At 45.0% G+C, this 14,804-nt stretch overlaps 2 protein-coding genes across 8 annotated transcripts in view; one reads left to right on the top strand and one right to left on the bottom strand.

Annotated features, from left to right (window-relative positions):
- The window catches only part of RASSF5 (Ras association domain family member 5), a 28,676-nt gene extending 25,493 nt beyond the window's left edge, over positions 1-3,183 (top strand). For all 7 annotated transcript variants that reach the window (XM_027695072.1, XM_027695075.1, XM_027695071.1 and 4 more), the window contains one exon: positions 125-3,183. In XM_027695072.1, coding sequence (XP_027550873.1) covers positions 125-277 — 153 coding nt within the window. In that variant the 3' untranslated portion in view covers positions 278-3,183. The remainder of the gene's footprint in view (positions 1-124) is intronic.
- Positions 3,184-3,747: 564 nt separating this feature from the next.
- EIF2D (eukaryotic translation initiation factor 2D) lies at positions 3,748-14,444 on the bottom strand. The gene is made up of 15 exons (XM_027695069.1): positions 14,316-14,444; positions 13,050-13,240; positions 12,407-12,490; positions 10,259-10,349; positions 9,487-9,594; positions 8,363-8,637; positions 8,145-8,262; positions 7,628-7,673; positions 7,069-7,172; positions 6,621-6,779; positions 5,876-5,965; positions 5,692-5,787; positions 4,438-4,558; positions 4,119-4,293; positions 3,748-4,014 (listed from the first exon to the last, which is right to left on the bottom strand). The coding sequence occupies exons 1-15, from the start codon at positions 14,369-14,371 to the stop codon at positions 3,944-3,946; spliced, it is 1,785 nt and encodes a 594-aa protein (XP_027550870.1). The 5' UTR covers positions 14,372-14,444; the 3' UTR covers positions 3,748-3,943.
- Between the last annotated feature and the right edge of the window lie 360 nt (positions 14,445-14,804).

Below are 14,804 nucleotides of genomic sequence, written 5' to 3'. Positions count from 1 at the left end.
CCTGGAGATCAGATATGGTTAAATATCTTTTATTGTTCCCCTTCACAGATTGAGGGGGGAAAATAACCCACAAAAGCCATAAGGTGAACAGGGTGTGCTCACTTTGTTTCTGTTGGTTTTGCAGTGGGACGCCTTCTCCATCCCAGAGCTTCAGAACTTCCTGATGATCCTGGACAAAGAAGAAAAGGACAAAATCCAGCAAGTGCACAGGAAGTACGAGAGGTTTAAACAGAGACTGCAGCAGACCCTGAAAGAAGCCAGAGGCAAACCTGGATAACCTTCAGGAGGCACCAGGCATCGGACTAAGCTAGATACTGTTTTTAAATGAAAAGACACTTCTCAGGACACCTTAGTCACTCTCCCTCTTCATCCTTCCATTGAGGACTTGGCTCCCAGCACCCCTAAAATGATCCTATTGCATTTTCTTCTTCTGAAACCTCTTTATCCCAGGACCAGAGCCAGTCCAAGAACGGGAAGCCTGTTTTAAAACAGGACAACAAACCAAACACAGCTGCTGGTTGGCTTTTCAGCTGCACCATCCGATGGAGAGGCTCCGTGGAAAATCCTCACTGTTGAACCCAACAGGAACATCTCCTGGCCAAGTGTTTTGAGCAGGGCAGCACTTGCTGTTCGTGCTCCTCCCTCAGCTTGGCTCGTTCCTGTTCAGAGGTGCTCCAGCCCACGTGGCCCAGTTCTGGTTTTGCAAGGAGAGCACAGGAAGCAGCAGAGAAAGGGGAGGAGGTTGTTGCACCAAACCACGTGGGTGTTGCAGCTGTAACCAGTGCTGGACAGACTTGTTCAGGGCTAAGGTAGCCAGGGAAGTGCCAAGTTATGACACCAAGGCAGCTGCAACACCCAAGCAGGCTGTTGATAAGTATTATTGAAACTTGGTAATATTAATTCCGGGAAAAGTCGTTCGTTTTGGTTCTGTTTGACTTCTACTTTTGCAAAGGTGAATTAAAGCAAATACCCCTGATGCTTAGCTGAGTTAAGCCAGTGTTTTATGAGTTTCCTGCTCTGTAGGAATTGGGACCTGTGTTTTAGGAAATTCTGTTTGAAAAGTGTAAAGATGACGGTTGGGGCATAGGCTGATGGTTCAGTATTGAATGTTTAGCAATACATCTCCAACAGACTAACCCAGGAAAGCTCAAAACCCCTTCACAAATCAGACTGATTCTGAGCTGTGAACAGGTCTGGCACCGAGGGAGAGGAGCTCCAACCAGGGCTGGGATGTGGAGGTGGCACCAGGAGAGTGTGAGAAAGCCTTAAGACCAGGAGTAAGGGAACTATTGACCTTGGATGCTTTCTGCTCCCCCCCATCCTGTCCTTCCTCCTGCCATCCCTCCTTGCACTGCTGTCCACGACACCCCATCCCTGTGCCACTCTGGGTCCTGTTCTCAGCCGGTGCTCACCCAGGGAGGTTCCCAGGTCCTGCTCTCTCCGTGGAGTTAGGAGAGGACAGCAGGTCTCTCTCCCTATCTCAGGGCTCCCACTGGATGCACACACTGAGCATCCCTCGGAAAACTCCTCGAGCTGGAGCCTCAGTTCCTGCCCTCACTCTGACCAGAGTCCTGCTGGTGCTGGTGCCACGGCCGGGCAGGGGAGGCTCCAGGGATTCCAGTGGGACAGGATGGGCCCCACGTTTACTCTGTGCTTCCTACCAAGCACGTTGCACACAGCCAGGGCCAGCCCTGCCTCTGTTTACACAGGACACCACGACAAGGCTTAGGGAAAAGGGAATTTTAGTGTTGCTGGATTGGGATGGAGCATGGGAAAGGGTTTCCTGTTGACTTGATGAGAAAAGTGTCCCTTTGAGCTCGTGGGCTGCTGTGATCCCACCTGCATCAAGTGGGAGGGGAGGCAACAGGTTATTGGGAAACGTGGAGGAGTCTAAAATTTACCTCAGTGCCTTTTTTTTTTTCCCTTAAGTGTGAAAACTTTGCATTTGGGCTAAGGAGGAACCTGGAAAGGGCTTCTGTCAAGAGGCCTCGATGCTCCTGCCCCCCCAGATTCCCAAAGTACTGGTGTGATGAGGCTGATTTTGTCTGTAGAGGGACGAGGAACCGTTTTGTTTCTTTCTGGGAGGTGACTGCTTGGGATTTTGGTTTTTTTCCAGATTTAGAGAGCATGTTTGTTTGTAAACCATATGAGAGTAAACTGAGAGTAACTGCATCTCTTCAAGCCACTTTCTGCAGCTCCTGTTTTGGTCAGTAGTGAGAGGGTTTTGCTCCCAGGGCAGGAAGGGCCTCCAGCTGTACTGTACTCTACACCCAATGACCTTTAACAACGTGGTGGCAGCCACAGAGCAGCAATTTCCATGCTCTGGGGCTGTTTGTCCAGTTACAAGAAGACTTATTACTTCACTATTCACTCGTGAAGCAATTTAAATAACATTTTATCTAGTGCTTCGAGTCTTGAAAGCACCATATAAATACTTCTGTTCCATCGAGGGGAAAAACACTGTAAAAAAAAAACAACTGCCATTGGTTCTGAGAAGTAAGATCCACACGCTTGGATTTAAAACCATTTTAAATCCCTTTTCTTTCTGGCTGAAAGTTGTGCAGATTTCTTCCTTTTTTTTTTTTCTTTTCTTTCTTTTTTTTGGTTGTTGTTGTTGTTGTTTTTCTCCCAGTTTTGGTGACTGTCCCCCTCTCCCTCCCTGGCCCCCAGCATGTCTTTGACAGTCTGTAGAAGGCATGGCTTCTTATGCAATCACTGTGGATGCTGCTGAAAAACCTCCTGCCAAGAGGAGGGATCTTTCTTTTGGTTCTTTTTTTTTTTTTCCAAGATAAAGGGGCGTTTGAAGAATAGTTGGGTGTTGAAACTCCAATTCTCATAGGTCACTTGAGCTGGTTTTAGAAGTATTTGCCCCTTCTTTACGCAAAATACTGTTGGCAGTGCCTTTGGTTAGTAATTGTCTTGCCTAGGTCGTGTGAGTTTATTTTTCATGTCTACTGTAAAACATGTAAAATACTGTGTATAGGATGGAATAGCAAAGCTTCTATGGCAAAGTGAAATGCATTTTTTGCAATGCTGTAATTTATTTTTACTACTCCCTAGTAATTCTATGGCATTTTTAAAAAATGTCTCACTTTCAGCTTTTTTTGAAGGTTCTGAAACTACTTGTTCATATGCAGACAGTGTAAGAGACAATGATAATAAAACTGTCAGTGATTAAAGAAATCTCTTTACTTTCTTTTTCTGGCGCCCTCCTATGGAACTTCCATATATTAAGTCTAAAGGGGGAAACAGGAATCCTCCCTAGAAGTGAATTTCTATTTTCTAACCCTACTGTAAAGTGTTTAAGAGCTACAGAACATCTGTGGAACCTGACCCAAGTGTTCCATTAATCTTTCTTAATATTTCAGCTGGGTTTGACAGAACTGTTACCTGTGATAAATTACAGCTAATGTCATACATTAAAATGTATTTATATATATATAAATAACATAAACCATAAAAGTCCAGCTAATAGAGTCCATTCTCAGTGCTGAAATGTCTGTATTATTACCTGGAAACATTTAAAAGGCTAAAATCTAAAGGCAAATGGGTTTTACTTCTGACAAACATAATTATGGCAGAGCACTGGGGCTGTCCCAGGATGATGTGTTGCAATGCATTTTGCTCACATTTTATCACATGCCCTTAATCAAAAACACAAAGCAAGAATGTTAAACTACCCAAAAGCCACTGCAGCCAAAAAATCAGTGCATCAGTAGGAACTCCTACAAAATATCACAGAAGGACAATGCCAGGGGTTTTATTCAGCTTTTTATTTTTATGAAAAATGAACAATATCATTATTTGGGTGAATTCCAGACCTTGTAAACATCCAGGACTCGTTTTTGAACGGACAGGGCCTGCACATGATCCTTGATTTGTTGGCAGAAAACACTTCTAATAAACAGTGAGACCTGAGCAATCCCCACAGCAGATTTTTCTCCTACTTCTTCCGGCCGAGCTTTGGAGCCTTCTCCAGGCCTCGGATGTACTTCCGAGGGAGCTGATACTCCTCTGCAACACAAGCAAGAGTTCACTCACGTCAGGTGAACAAGATCAAGAACTAAAATCTCATTCTCACAGCAACCAGCCCCAGCCCAGCTCCAGAATCCACTCACCCAGCAGAATCTTGGCCAGATGATGGATTTGGTTCCCTTGGATCTGGACCTGAACTTTGTCTTTTGCTCCTGGTACGGGGTTGAGGGTGGCACTGGCTTGTGCTTTCTGTTGCAGGGTGTTGGCCACACACTGTGGGTCCAGACCATACGGCTCCAGGTTCTTGACAATTGTCACCTGTGGGTTTAATGAGGATTGCAAACATCCCTGCTGGAGGAATCAGCAAATCACGGCTCCCTCGGCCCAGAAAAAGGAGCTGCCAAAGCTGCTCTTGGGATCTGGGCTTCTGCTCAAACGCCCTAATTTCAGTTCTCTTTTTACCTTCTTATTTGATGATCTCTGGGCTATGGTGATGTCGATGCGTGCGATGTATCCTTTCCTCACAACAGGTTCTTGTCCAAAAAATGTCACCTGGTGAAAGGGCTGCAGTCGTTCGAGGCACCTGAATAAAGTTCAGACACCCAATTACTCAGTACAGCAGTTAATTGTGCAGCCTCTCACAGGTTTTTGGAAGTACAAGAAAGCCAAGACTGTACATGGAATAAGAATTTGTATCTTAAGAGGATAATGAAAGATGGTCTCCTGAAAAGATTTGCATCCCAGCTATGATTTAAAGAAAGGGAGTGACTAAAAAGAAAGCAAGTCTACTGACTCACAAAAATTATAGCTTAGATGATAAAGTTTTACCAGGTACAAATTAGTTCTTGCAGAGGAAAAACCTTCTTTCGTTTTGCCTTTAAGCTGTTTTTCACAGACTGGTGAAGCAACTTCAGTTTAAAATTCAGCATAAACTGTGTTCCTGACCCACGAGCAAAGCTGGGTTCAGAAACAAAGGAAGCAGCTGGAGGAGCCTCAGAAACATGGTGTGATAAAGAAGCTCAAGATAATAAAGACACTGGATATATTTAGGCAAAATATATGGAAATGATCTTGTGTCAGATACTTGGGGCTCTTAGATCTAAAAGGTGGAGTTAGGTTATAAATGCAGAAGTTGTCTAGAAGCTGAAAGAGGATATTGGGAAGGAATTCTTCCCTGTGAGGGTGGGGAGGCCCTGGCACAGGTTGCCCAGAGAAGCTGTGGCTGCCCCATCCCTGGAAGTGTCCAAGGCCAGGGTGGAGCAACCTGGGATGGTGGAAGGTGTCCCTTCCATGGCAGGGGGTGGAATAAGATGATCCTTAAGATCCCTTCCAACCCAAACCATCCTGGGAGTCTCTGAAGTTGTGCTGCACAGAGGAGCAGGCTGACTACCTACAAAGGGCATGTTCAGTTATCTACTGCAAAGATGACTTTATAAATATGTACACATGGATTACACACAGAACCAGGCACTGTTTGTTTAGGAAGTGTTCCTTGATAAGTGGTTACCAGGTAAACAAAAAAACCCTACAACAGTAGTTAATTGTATCTACTCATTAAATAAAGAATGAGATCGTTTAAGTGGAGGTCTCTGGCTACTTTTGTTGTATTACCAGCAGGAAGTTAAAACTGAAGCAGCTCCTAACATGTGGCTTTGAGCTGCACACAATAAACCTGTGTAATTCTGAAAACTGGGAAAACACTGGGAAAACAATCACCTGCTCAAGAGGTCATCCCATGTAAGGTGTGAGATCTCATCTTGTTCTGATTTTTCTAACAAGCAGTCACACAGAATGGCATTCACCTTCACAAGGCTACAAAAACAAAAACATGCATTAGAAGCAAATCACTTTTGTCCTCTAATTTCAGCATTTCCCGTGGAAGCAGGGCAAGAAAACTCACTTTTTGTTTGATTCATGCACCAACTCGTTAGTCTTCACATAGTTAATGATGATGTCTCTCACCTCATTGCTTGAGAGGACGCTGCCTTTTCTAAACAGAAAGAACATTTGGAACTTACTACTTTAATTATTTGAATGCTGGGTTCTGGCACTATGTCATAAACAGCAACTACCCTGATTGCATTCAGTAGCAACAGCAAAATACTGACATTTATCTGCTAAAAAGTGGTTTCTTGCTACACCTCAGTTACTGTACTGAGATTAAAGGCTCAGAGCAGTAATTACAGAGACTCTAAACTTGTTTTGGGAGCCTAGTTTGGGGGAATGACTCTAATGTACACAAAGTCTCAGCTGAGGAAAGACTGAGCACAATCTAAACTACACCAAACCAGGCAAGGTAAGGGCACAAGGAAGCAAGTGAGTTCTTTAAATTCCCTCTTTTAAGTAAACCACATGTGGGTGGGCAGGATATGCCTCATCCAATGGGAAATTAAGACAATCCAAGTAAAATGTATGAATTTTGACACTTGAGCTATCACCTTCTCAGCTGTGGGAGAAGTGATGTACTTGCTGAAAGCAGCTGTCACAGCCTCTCATCTTTCTTCCCTTTTTGAAGCAATGAATCTCTTCCTGAGTGCCATCACAGCCTGGCAGGGCCCTCCCCAGGAGGGCAGACAAATGGTATCAGGTTTGTTAGTCCCTCTCTTCATGTAACAATGGCTTTGTTGTATTTCTCTAGTGCTTACCCGTGTCCAGACTCCTGGAAGAGTGGGACCATTTGGGTTGAGACCCCATAAAGAGGAATGATTTCAGGAGCATGGTATGGTTGTTCCCCATCTTCATTCTTGCTGTCTTGGGCAGCAGAGGCTGAAGAAAATCCTCCAGGGACTGCAAATGCTTTAATGCTGAAACAAGGATTGTTTGGTGTGAGTGAGAGGGATTGAAAGTTCTCACTTCCATTGCACTGGGAGTACAGTTAACCTGGAAGAACTTTACAAGAGCAGGAAACATAAGAAATTATGTACAGAAAGAGGGTATAAAACCCCTCTAGAGCATATTAAAATCAGGAAATGAGGGCTCTACAGTTATTCAGGAATTCAAGTAGAGTATAGGAAATAGAGCTGGAAGCAGCAGGTTCCACTCCCTTATTTCAGAGATTGCCAACTTGTTTAAAGACTGGGATATTCTACGTACTCTGGGTGTTTCCAGTCCACTTCCACAATGCTCTCCACACCTTTGTTCAGCTCCTTCACTTGTAAGATCTTCTGGTTCTGCATGGATTGCAGGAATTTAGAGAACTGAAGGAAGCAACCATCAGAAATGTGGAGTCAAGCATTTTAAATTGCTGTTCATGTGTTTCTGACTACCCTAAACTTACTGGCTAAATCAGAAAAACTTCTTTTAAAGAAAAAAAACCCCACATCCCACACCTTTGCTTCTCTAAACAGGAGCAGTGAGTGCCTCTGTAAAACAGAGTAAAATGTTCCTTTGGTAGGTCTCAGTACATGGTGGCAGCATTAGCTGCATTCCAAGCAGATCCATGCTCATGCCTTCAGGATAATTACTTTTCCCCCTGGATCCCACAGGAGCAGAGAGCTGAGAAAAAGAACCTGGCTTTTAAGAACAGCTTCTAGGTTTTTTTGGTTTGTGTGTTTTACTAACACTTGAACAATTCTGACTTCAAACTTTTTCTTTCCTTCTGTTTCTTATTTAAATTATTGAGAAAAAAATAAACCCACCAGAAGAATCTCACCTTCTTATAGCTTGATTTCTTTATGTCCAGTTGTTGTCCAGCAGGGCTACAAATGGATTTTTTAAAAGTTCTTTAGTTATAAGTCACCCTTCATTTCTTCTTAAATCTTGCTACTTAGGCTAGAAGTTTCTTAACAGTGGAAATACAAATCACACAGAGAAAGAATGACTTAAGAAGCTAATAAATAGAACATGATGAGTGAAACTAGTGCTGATGTTCTTGAGGACAGGCAAACAGCCATTCAGGTGAATAAATCATCCTGAAACAAGTGTCAGCCAGCTCAAGCTGGCTACCAAGTGCAAATCCAGGTCTGGACAATCCTTACATCCAAGTATTTGATGTCAGGATTATATTTGATCAAAGCATTCGATGTCACAAGTGAGCATAATCTTAGATCATCGTAGATAAGGACTGGATTCTACTTTTGAGTCAAAAATTTCATCCTAAATATCAACTTCCACGTTTTAAAGCCCAAATCCCAGCATGCAAATCCCAAGGCAATCCTGGTACCACGTACCAGCAGGAGAACATGTGGCTTCGCAGGAACGTGCTGGTGAGCAGAGGGAGATCTGACTTCTTCACTTTGCATTTTAAGGCATGAAAAAAGCACTGATTAAATAAAGCATCCATTTGCTCTGCAGGGGAAAAAAAAAAAGGACAAGTAGGCTGTGAGTTGTTTGTGGGCTTCCGCAAACCAAAGGGGCACAGTTTGGTTTCATTTGGGTGCAAAAATACCTTGTGGAGTCCTGCTGTCTTCAGGTTGCTGCTGATCCTCTGTGCTGGCATTTTCAGCTGGTTCTGCAGCTCTGTCCTCATGGAATTCCTCCTTTCCCAGCAGTTCTGCACAACTGTCTTGCTCCTTCAGGCTCAAATCCCCCATGTCCACGTGCTGCACTGGGTCAGGGGGGAAGCTGCTGACAGGCTCTTTCCCCTCCTGCTCTTCCTCGTCTCCAGCACAATCTGGGACCAAGGGAGCTAAGGTAGGAGGATAAGATTTGTCACCATATTCCCTATGAAAGGAAGAAAAAGCATAACACAGCTTTGAAACCCACAGGGCAATGAACAAATGTCACCCTGAGAAAACAAGGCACTGGCAGCCACACAGGTATTTTTCTGCATTCTCAAAAATATAAAATTTAATTTTAACTCATCTTCCTCCATAAACTCTTATGTTCCCCCGTCAATCTTAATTTAAAACTGGGCAGACCAGTTGAATCTAAATGCAGAGCAATTCATTTATTTGGTTGAGATTGGCACAGTTGACTGTTTATAAGCAAAAATTATTGTCATTTCAGTCACAGAATGATCTGGGTTGGAAGGGACCTTAAAGCTCATCTCATTCCACCCCCTGCCATGGGCAGGGACACTTTCCACTAGCCCAGGTTGCTCCAAGCCCAGACCAACCAGGCCTTGGACACTTCCATTGGCTTTCCCCAATTTTATCTGCTTTCATCCAGTTCTGTTCTAGGATTGCCAAATTAGACAGCAAATCCTCACTAGACCAGGTTTCTCAGGGCCCTGGCATTGAACAAGATTTTCTAAAATAAGGGTAGCAGGATTGCTCTAACTTCATTTCTATAATAATTACACTCAGGCTGAAGGAACTGAATCAAGTGAATAATTTTATATATCTATTTCCAATATATATAAAGGATGGATGCCAGGACAGGCACCTACTTCTGTCAGAAAACTGTGGTCAGTCAAATCAAGCAGCTGAAACCTTAATAATGGTCATATCTAAGCTGTACCCAAATAACTCAATAAGTTGACCTGACCAGTCTTACTGGGGCACAGATTTTGATTTTAGTGAACAGTGAGACTTGTTACCCATTCTCCCAAAGGCCTGGCAAGGTACCCACCAGAGGTGATCCAGGTGAGTGTGCAGCACAGTAAAACCTTTCCCTTTCATTCCAGCAGCCAGCATTTGTGCAGTGGACATGGTGGCAACTGCAACTGCCACTGGAGCTCTGGGAAAAGAAGGGAGTGTTAGAGCAGGACCACAAACACTGTGCTGTTGGACAGGCTGTGCCACTGGGATACACTGAATTTCTTTTACAACATCCTTGCTCTTTAGAACCTGTTTTTTTTTAAGCATCTGTGTGGTTTATGGTTATCTTTCTGCTGTGCAAGGTCTTCCAAAGAATCCCAAGGATACGTGCAGCTGGGATGAAGTGAAGGTTGTGCAGTCACAGATTTTAATAAATTACCAGAAGTGCATGCACTGCCAAAAGAGATTAGCAGTGAGGGGAAAAACAACAGCTTTAGCACTGCTCCCTCACTCAGAATTTCCTCACAGACAAAAAGAAAACTGTGTAGAATGGAATCTTTTGTTAAAAAAATTGCTCTGTTTCAAAACAAATCTACCAGTTGTGCCCTCACAAGTTCAAAAGAACCAATTTACAAAGCTGTCCACCTCAGCTCAAACATATCCTAACTCAAAAAAATAAGTGGATTTTTTTTCCTGCTGTATTTTCCATTTTTTAAGTCCACAGTGCATCAAATGCACGGGAACAATTCTGCTTTGATTTCCTCAAAAACCCCAGAGACTTCCTGTTTTAAAAAAAAAAATAAAAATTGATTTCTTTCATTTTTGCTTTCTAAAAAGGATGAGAAATAAAGAATCCTCTGTACCTGTTTCCCAGGAGGGTGACAGCACAGAGTGTGCCCTGCTCCACTTGAGGGAAGCCAGAAGATGGCACCACAACTCCTGGCAGCATCAGATCTGAGGGAAGAGTGAAGAGCATCCATTTCTCAATGAAAGGCTCAGCCCCCACCTCCTCCACCCCCTCCCTCCTGTTACTCAGCAGAAACACAAGCCTGCTCTCAGCTGAGCACATGGCAGAGAAAACCTCATTCTCCAGTTCTGCTAGTAAGGCAGCACTTCTTCCCTGTGGAGTAAGGGATCCAGTTCATAAGGGTGCTGGGCACATCCCAAAAAATTGCAGAGCTTGCTCAGGCCTGAGGGACTGTTTTGAACAGACAGGTACGAGCCCCCAGCCTAGAGAGCATCACTCCTTATTAATGACATGAAAAGAGAAAGGAACAAGGAGATGTGTCTGGAACTATTTCCTCTCCCCTGTGCCAGGGGCAGGTTACCCCAGCAGCTCTCTCCCTGAAGAGAAAATTGCCTAAGATTTGCCACTGGTGCCTCCCCAGCCCTCCTGGATCTGACACAACAGCTGCACTCAGCTGTGCACTCTCAGGAAGATGCCTTCACCATCTCCTCCCTGATCTGGACAGAAACTGTACCCCTGCCTCCTTCAGCTTTCCATCCCTGGGATGTGAGTAAAGGACAGTTTTCTGTGCTGCAGGCATGGCATGATGCCATCCCCAAACTGTGTAAAGGGCACCTGCTCTCCCCCACAGCAGCTCTTTGCACTGACCTGTGTTCCATGGTCTGCTTTTGAAGGTATCTCACCCATTTTTCCTCAGCATCCCACATTTAATGTGTATGCTGAAGAAGCCAATAAGGTTTTCCCCCCTCTTCACTCTCACAAATACTTTCAGCAAATCTAAAATGAACTCTGCAACTGCAACCAAAGCTCCACACTGCTGAGGACAGAAACCACATAAAGACCTCAATGGGACCAGGTAAGTAGCATTAAATTATGTCAATAACCAGGGCAGATGAGAGATACTGGAATTCATGGAAGAGATATCAGGAAAAGCACTAATATGCTTCTCTTTGTAACTGAATGCTCCCCAAATCTGCTCCCCCCACTCCACGTCTGCAGAACTGCTCATGCCTTTCCCCTCCCTTCTGAAAAGTGGCTCTACCTCTCCCGCTGCCTTTGTGGCCATTGTCTCCTGGGCAGCTTCTTATCTTTGGATCCTACCCAGAGGTAGCCTGGTTGCCATGGGCGATGAATGACCCACAGCCCTTTCATCAACGTCCTTCCCCCATTAGTAGGGCTTTATTTTTTTCCCCCCAGAAACTGGGTCATTACAAGTCAGCAGCCAGGCTTGCTCAGATGTCTATCACAGCCACACATTCAAGCACTTTATTTTCCCAAAAGCAAACAAAGGGACCCGAGTTGTACTTTAGACACTGTGTAATGGAAAAAGACATCTCTTCCTACGTGAACACTGCCAGGTACAGAACAAGGCTGCAGCAGCTACAATTTAATCTTTTTCTGCTTGAGCAGTTCAGCAATTTAAAGTTTATAATGACCTGATTCTCCTGAGGCTGAACTGCATCCAAAGCAGGTTCCAGAAAATAGACTCCTTTCTTGTTAGTCTTGATCCATAATGAGGTGGTAGAGCCAGTAGCCCAGGAATTCAACTCAAACCTCACCTGCACAATCCACAATTTACCTGACAGTGCTTGCAACTGCAGGTTCCAATATAAACTCACCTCTGTGAGTTTATCCACAGGATAAGTTAGTTCAACTCAGAACTAACACAGGAAGCAGGGTGGGAGCAAAGGAACTCAGCTGCTCAAGGGAAGTTATAAAAGAGACAGACCAATGGCACAGGCAGCTGTGTCCCAGTTCAGAGCTGCTCATCACCCTGAGAAGTATTTCCAAAACTGAGACTCCCACATGGAACAGGTTACTGCATTTAAACAGCTTAACCTACTTTGTTTCATTCATAAATCTTTTTTTTACAGCTATTTTATTTTTCTTTTTAGCACACCACCACAAATTACCTTTGATACTTAATTCTTTATACTTGTTTCAGGTACATTTTTTCCACTGGGAAAGATAAGACCAAAAAAAAAAAACACCTGAAGGCAACTCCTTTTTGCAGTGCAAAGTCACAAAGTTCTGGTTCTCTTACCTGCTCCTCCTGCAAGTTTCTGTAGCACAGGGGGCCATGTTGAAAAGGCAGGGAGAAGATCTGGGTAGGCCCACAGAGTGTACACTGTCCCAAAACAGAACCAAATTTCAAAAAAAATCAAGAAATCTGAAGTTAGAATAATCCTACAATAATTGTTAGATGTGATGGAGAAAAGCAAACTGCTAATTAATTCAAGTTCTTATGAATTATTATAAAGATTATAGGTAAATTTTTGCATTATTTTCCTTCAATCACAGACACTTTGAGCTAAAATGACACTGCAACAGGTAAGACTGCATATGAGAAAAATAAAAGCATAGAATACTAGAGTAATTCACTGCCCAATTCCAGGGTTGCCTGAGAGTGGATATCATGCTTCTTGGAATTACACCTTCCAGCAGACAAGGAAGAAAAGGGGCTAAGAAGCTAAATTATGGCTTAAAAGATTTGTTTCCTGGTTTCCAACCTCTGAGCACATCCATTTCCTTTTTATGGCAAGAATCCAGGATTTTGCAAAGATGTTGGTAGAATAAATGCACTAAAGATTATGAAGTGTACAGACACAACAGTGATAACTACTTAAGGAAATATTTTGGAGAAAGCTAAATAAAGAGGGAGGATTATTTCAGTTCCCTCCCCATACCTGTTGGATACAGAGCTTTCTCCACTTCAAACAGTATTGGGTTCCTCTGATTCATGTAAACAGTGACGGCCTCCCCTTTGTGACAGTATATTTTGATGACATTGAGCTCTTGCTTGTATGGAATAAACTCAGCCAGTTGTTCAGCACTAAAGTTGGGAAAAGCTGCTGCAACATCATTTCGTAGCTTTCTCCTGCAATGATGAAACCACAAATGTGTTACAAAGCTGTTCTAGACTGTCAAATAATTCCCAGATCAGTAGTTATTGTTTGCTGGTTGTTCCTGAGATTCCCACCTTTTCACAGATGATAATTTGAGGCATTTGTGCCCAGGTTTACAAATGAGGTAGCTGCATGGTGGAGGAATACTGAAAAAAGGCCCAATATACTTGCCTTGCTCATATCTTCCCTAAACATCTGCTTACAGCTTCTGCTTGCTGCCTCTGCCTCTGTTTTGTGCTGTGATTTCATTACTCTGAGCTCCTGAGCACAAACCCTGGGAGTGTCCCATGGCCACAGGGGGAGCAGGGGGCAGCCAGATTTCCCCGTCTCCCAGTTTTAATTGGTGTTTAATTGGATTTTAAGGCTACATGACCGGCACAGAGTAGGTTTGTGTGGCCACTCACAGAACTGTCAAGTGAATCTGAGCCATCAGTAAGTCAGCCCAGCATCGCTGCTCAGGAACGTAAAGCAGAATTATAGAATCCTGGAATGGTTTGGGTGGGAAGGGACCTTAAAGACCATCTGGTTCCAGCTCCTGCCATGGGCAGGGACACCTTCCACTAGCCCAGGTTGCTCCAAGCTCCATCCAACCTGGCCTTGGACACTTCCAGGGATGGGGCAGCCACAGCTTCTCTGGGCAACCTGTGCCAGGGCCTCCCCACCCTCATAGGGAAGGAATTTCTTCCCAATATCCCATCTAAATCTTCAGCTCTCCTTCAGCTTACATTCCCCCTTGTCCCGTCACTCTATGCCCTCACCCAAAGCCCCTCTCCACCTCGCTTGCAGCCCCTTTATGTACAAGAACCCAGCACAAACAAGCACAGAAGCCTCATCCAGCCGTAACAACTCAATTAAACCTGCTTTAATTACGGCACCACCTTCATGCGAAACGCACCATCCCCGGCCGGGAGTTTAACCACGAGCAAGGAGGTGAAAGCGGCGACTCCCTGGGGCAGCGCCGCCCGCAGCTCCCGAGCCCCCCCAGCCCGGGCCCGCTCCCTGCGCGTCCCCCGGAGGGTCCCGGCGGGGTCCCGGCGCGGCACTCACCGGTCGGAGCCCTTGATGGCGGTGTTGGCCCTCACGCGGAACGCCCTGGCGAACATGGCGGGCCCGTCCCCCTCAGCCCGCGGCGGCCGCCATGGCGCCGTCCGCGCCCACAAACCGTCCGGCTGGAAACGGCTCCGAACTCCCGAGCGGCCCCCGCCGGGCCCTCCCGGCTCCCCCGGCCACCGTGAGGGGGTCCCGGTGCCCCGTCCCCCCGCGGAGCCCCCCACACGAAGGGAGGAAGGGGGTGATGCGAGCCCCACGTCCCGAGCCCGCGGCGATGCGGAGGCTGCTCGGAGATTCGTGGGGGTTTTGTTTTGTTCTGAAACTTCCGAGCTGTTTTCTGGCTAAGGTGCTCTTAACAGTTGGGCCGTTCTCGCTGCGATTTGCTGGGCTCTTAGTGAGTGATTGATTGATTGATTGATTGATTGATTGATTTCTAGCGCGAGGTTAAGGAGCGTCGAGTGGGTAGGAGGGATACAGTGCTACAGC

Source organism: Neopelma chrysocephalum, unplaced genomic scaffold, assembly GCF_003984885.1.
Source record: "Neopelma chrysocephalum unplaced genomic scaffold, ASM398488v2 Primary Assembly neopelma1_100, whole genome shotgun sequence".
In the NCBI taxonomy this organism is placed as follows: Eukaryota; Metazoa; Chordata; class Aves; order Passeriformes; family Pipridae; genus Neopelma; species Neopelma chrysocephalum.
Note: the sequence above shows the minus strand (reverse complement) of the source record. Positions and strands in the feature narration are given on the sequence as shown.

Coding starts and splice junctions, on each gene's coding strand:
- EIF2D (XM_027695069.1), bottom strand. CDS start 14,371: ATGTTCGCCAGGGCGTTCCGCGTGAGGGCCAACACCGCCATCAAGGGC. Junction 7,173..7,627: donor AGAAATCAAGCTATAAGAAG/GTGAGATTCTTC, acceptor TGCTTCCTTCAG/TTCTCTAAATTCCTGCAATC. Junction 5,966..6,620: donor TTCCAGGAGTCTGGACACGG/GTAAGCACTAGA, acceptor CTTTCTGTTTAG/AAAAGGCAGCGTCCTCTCAA.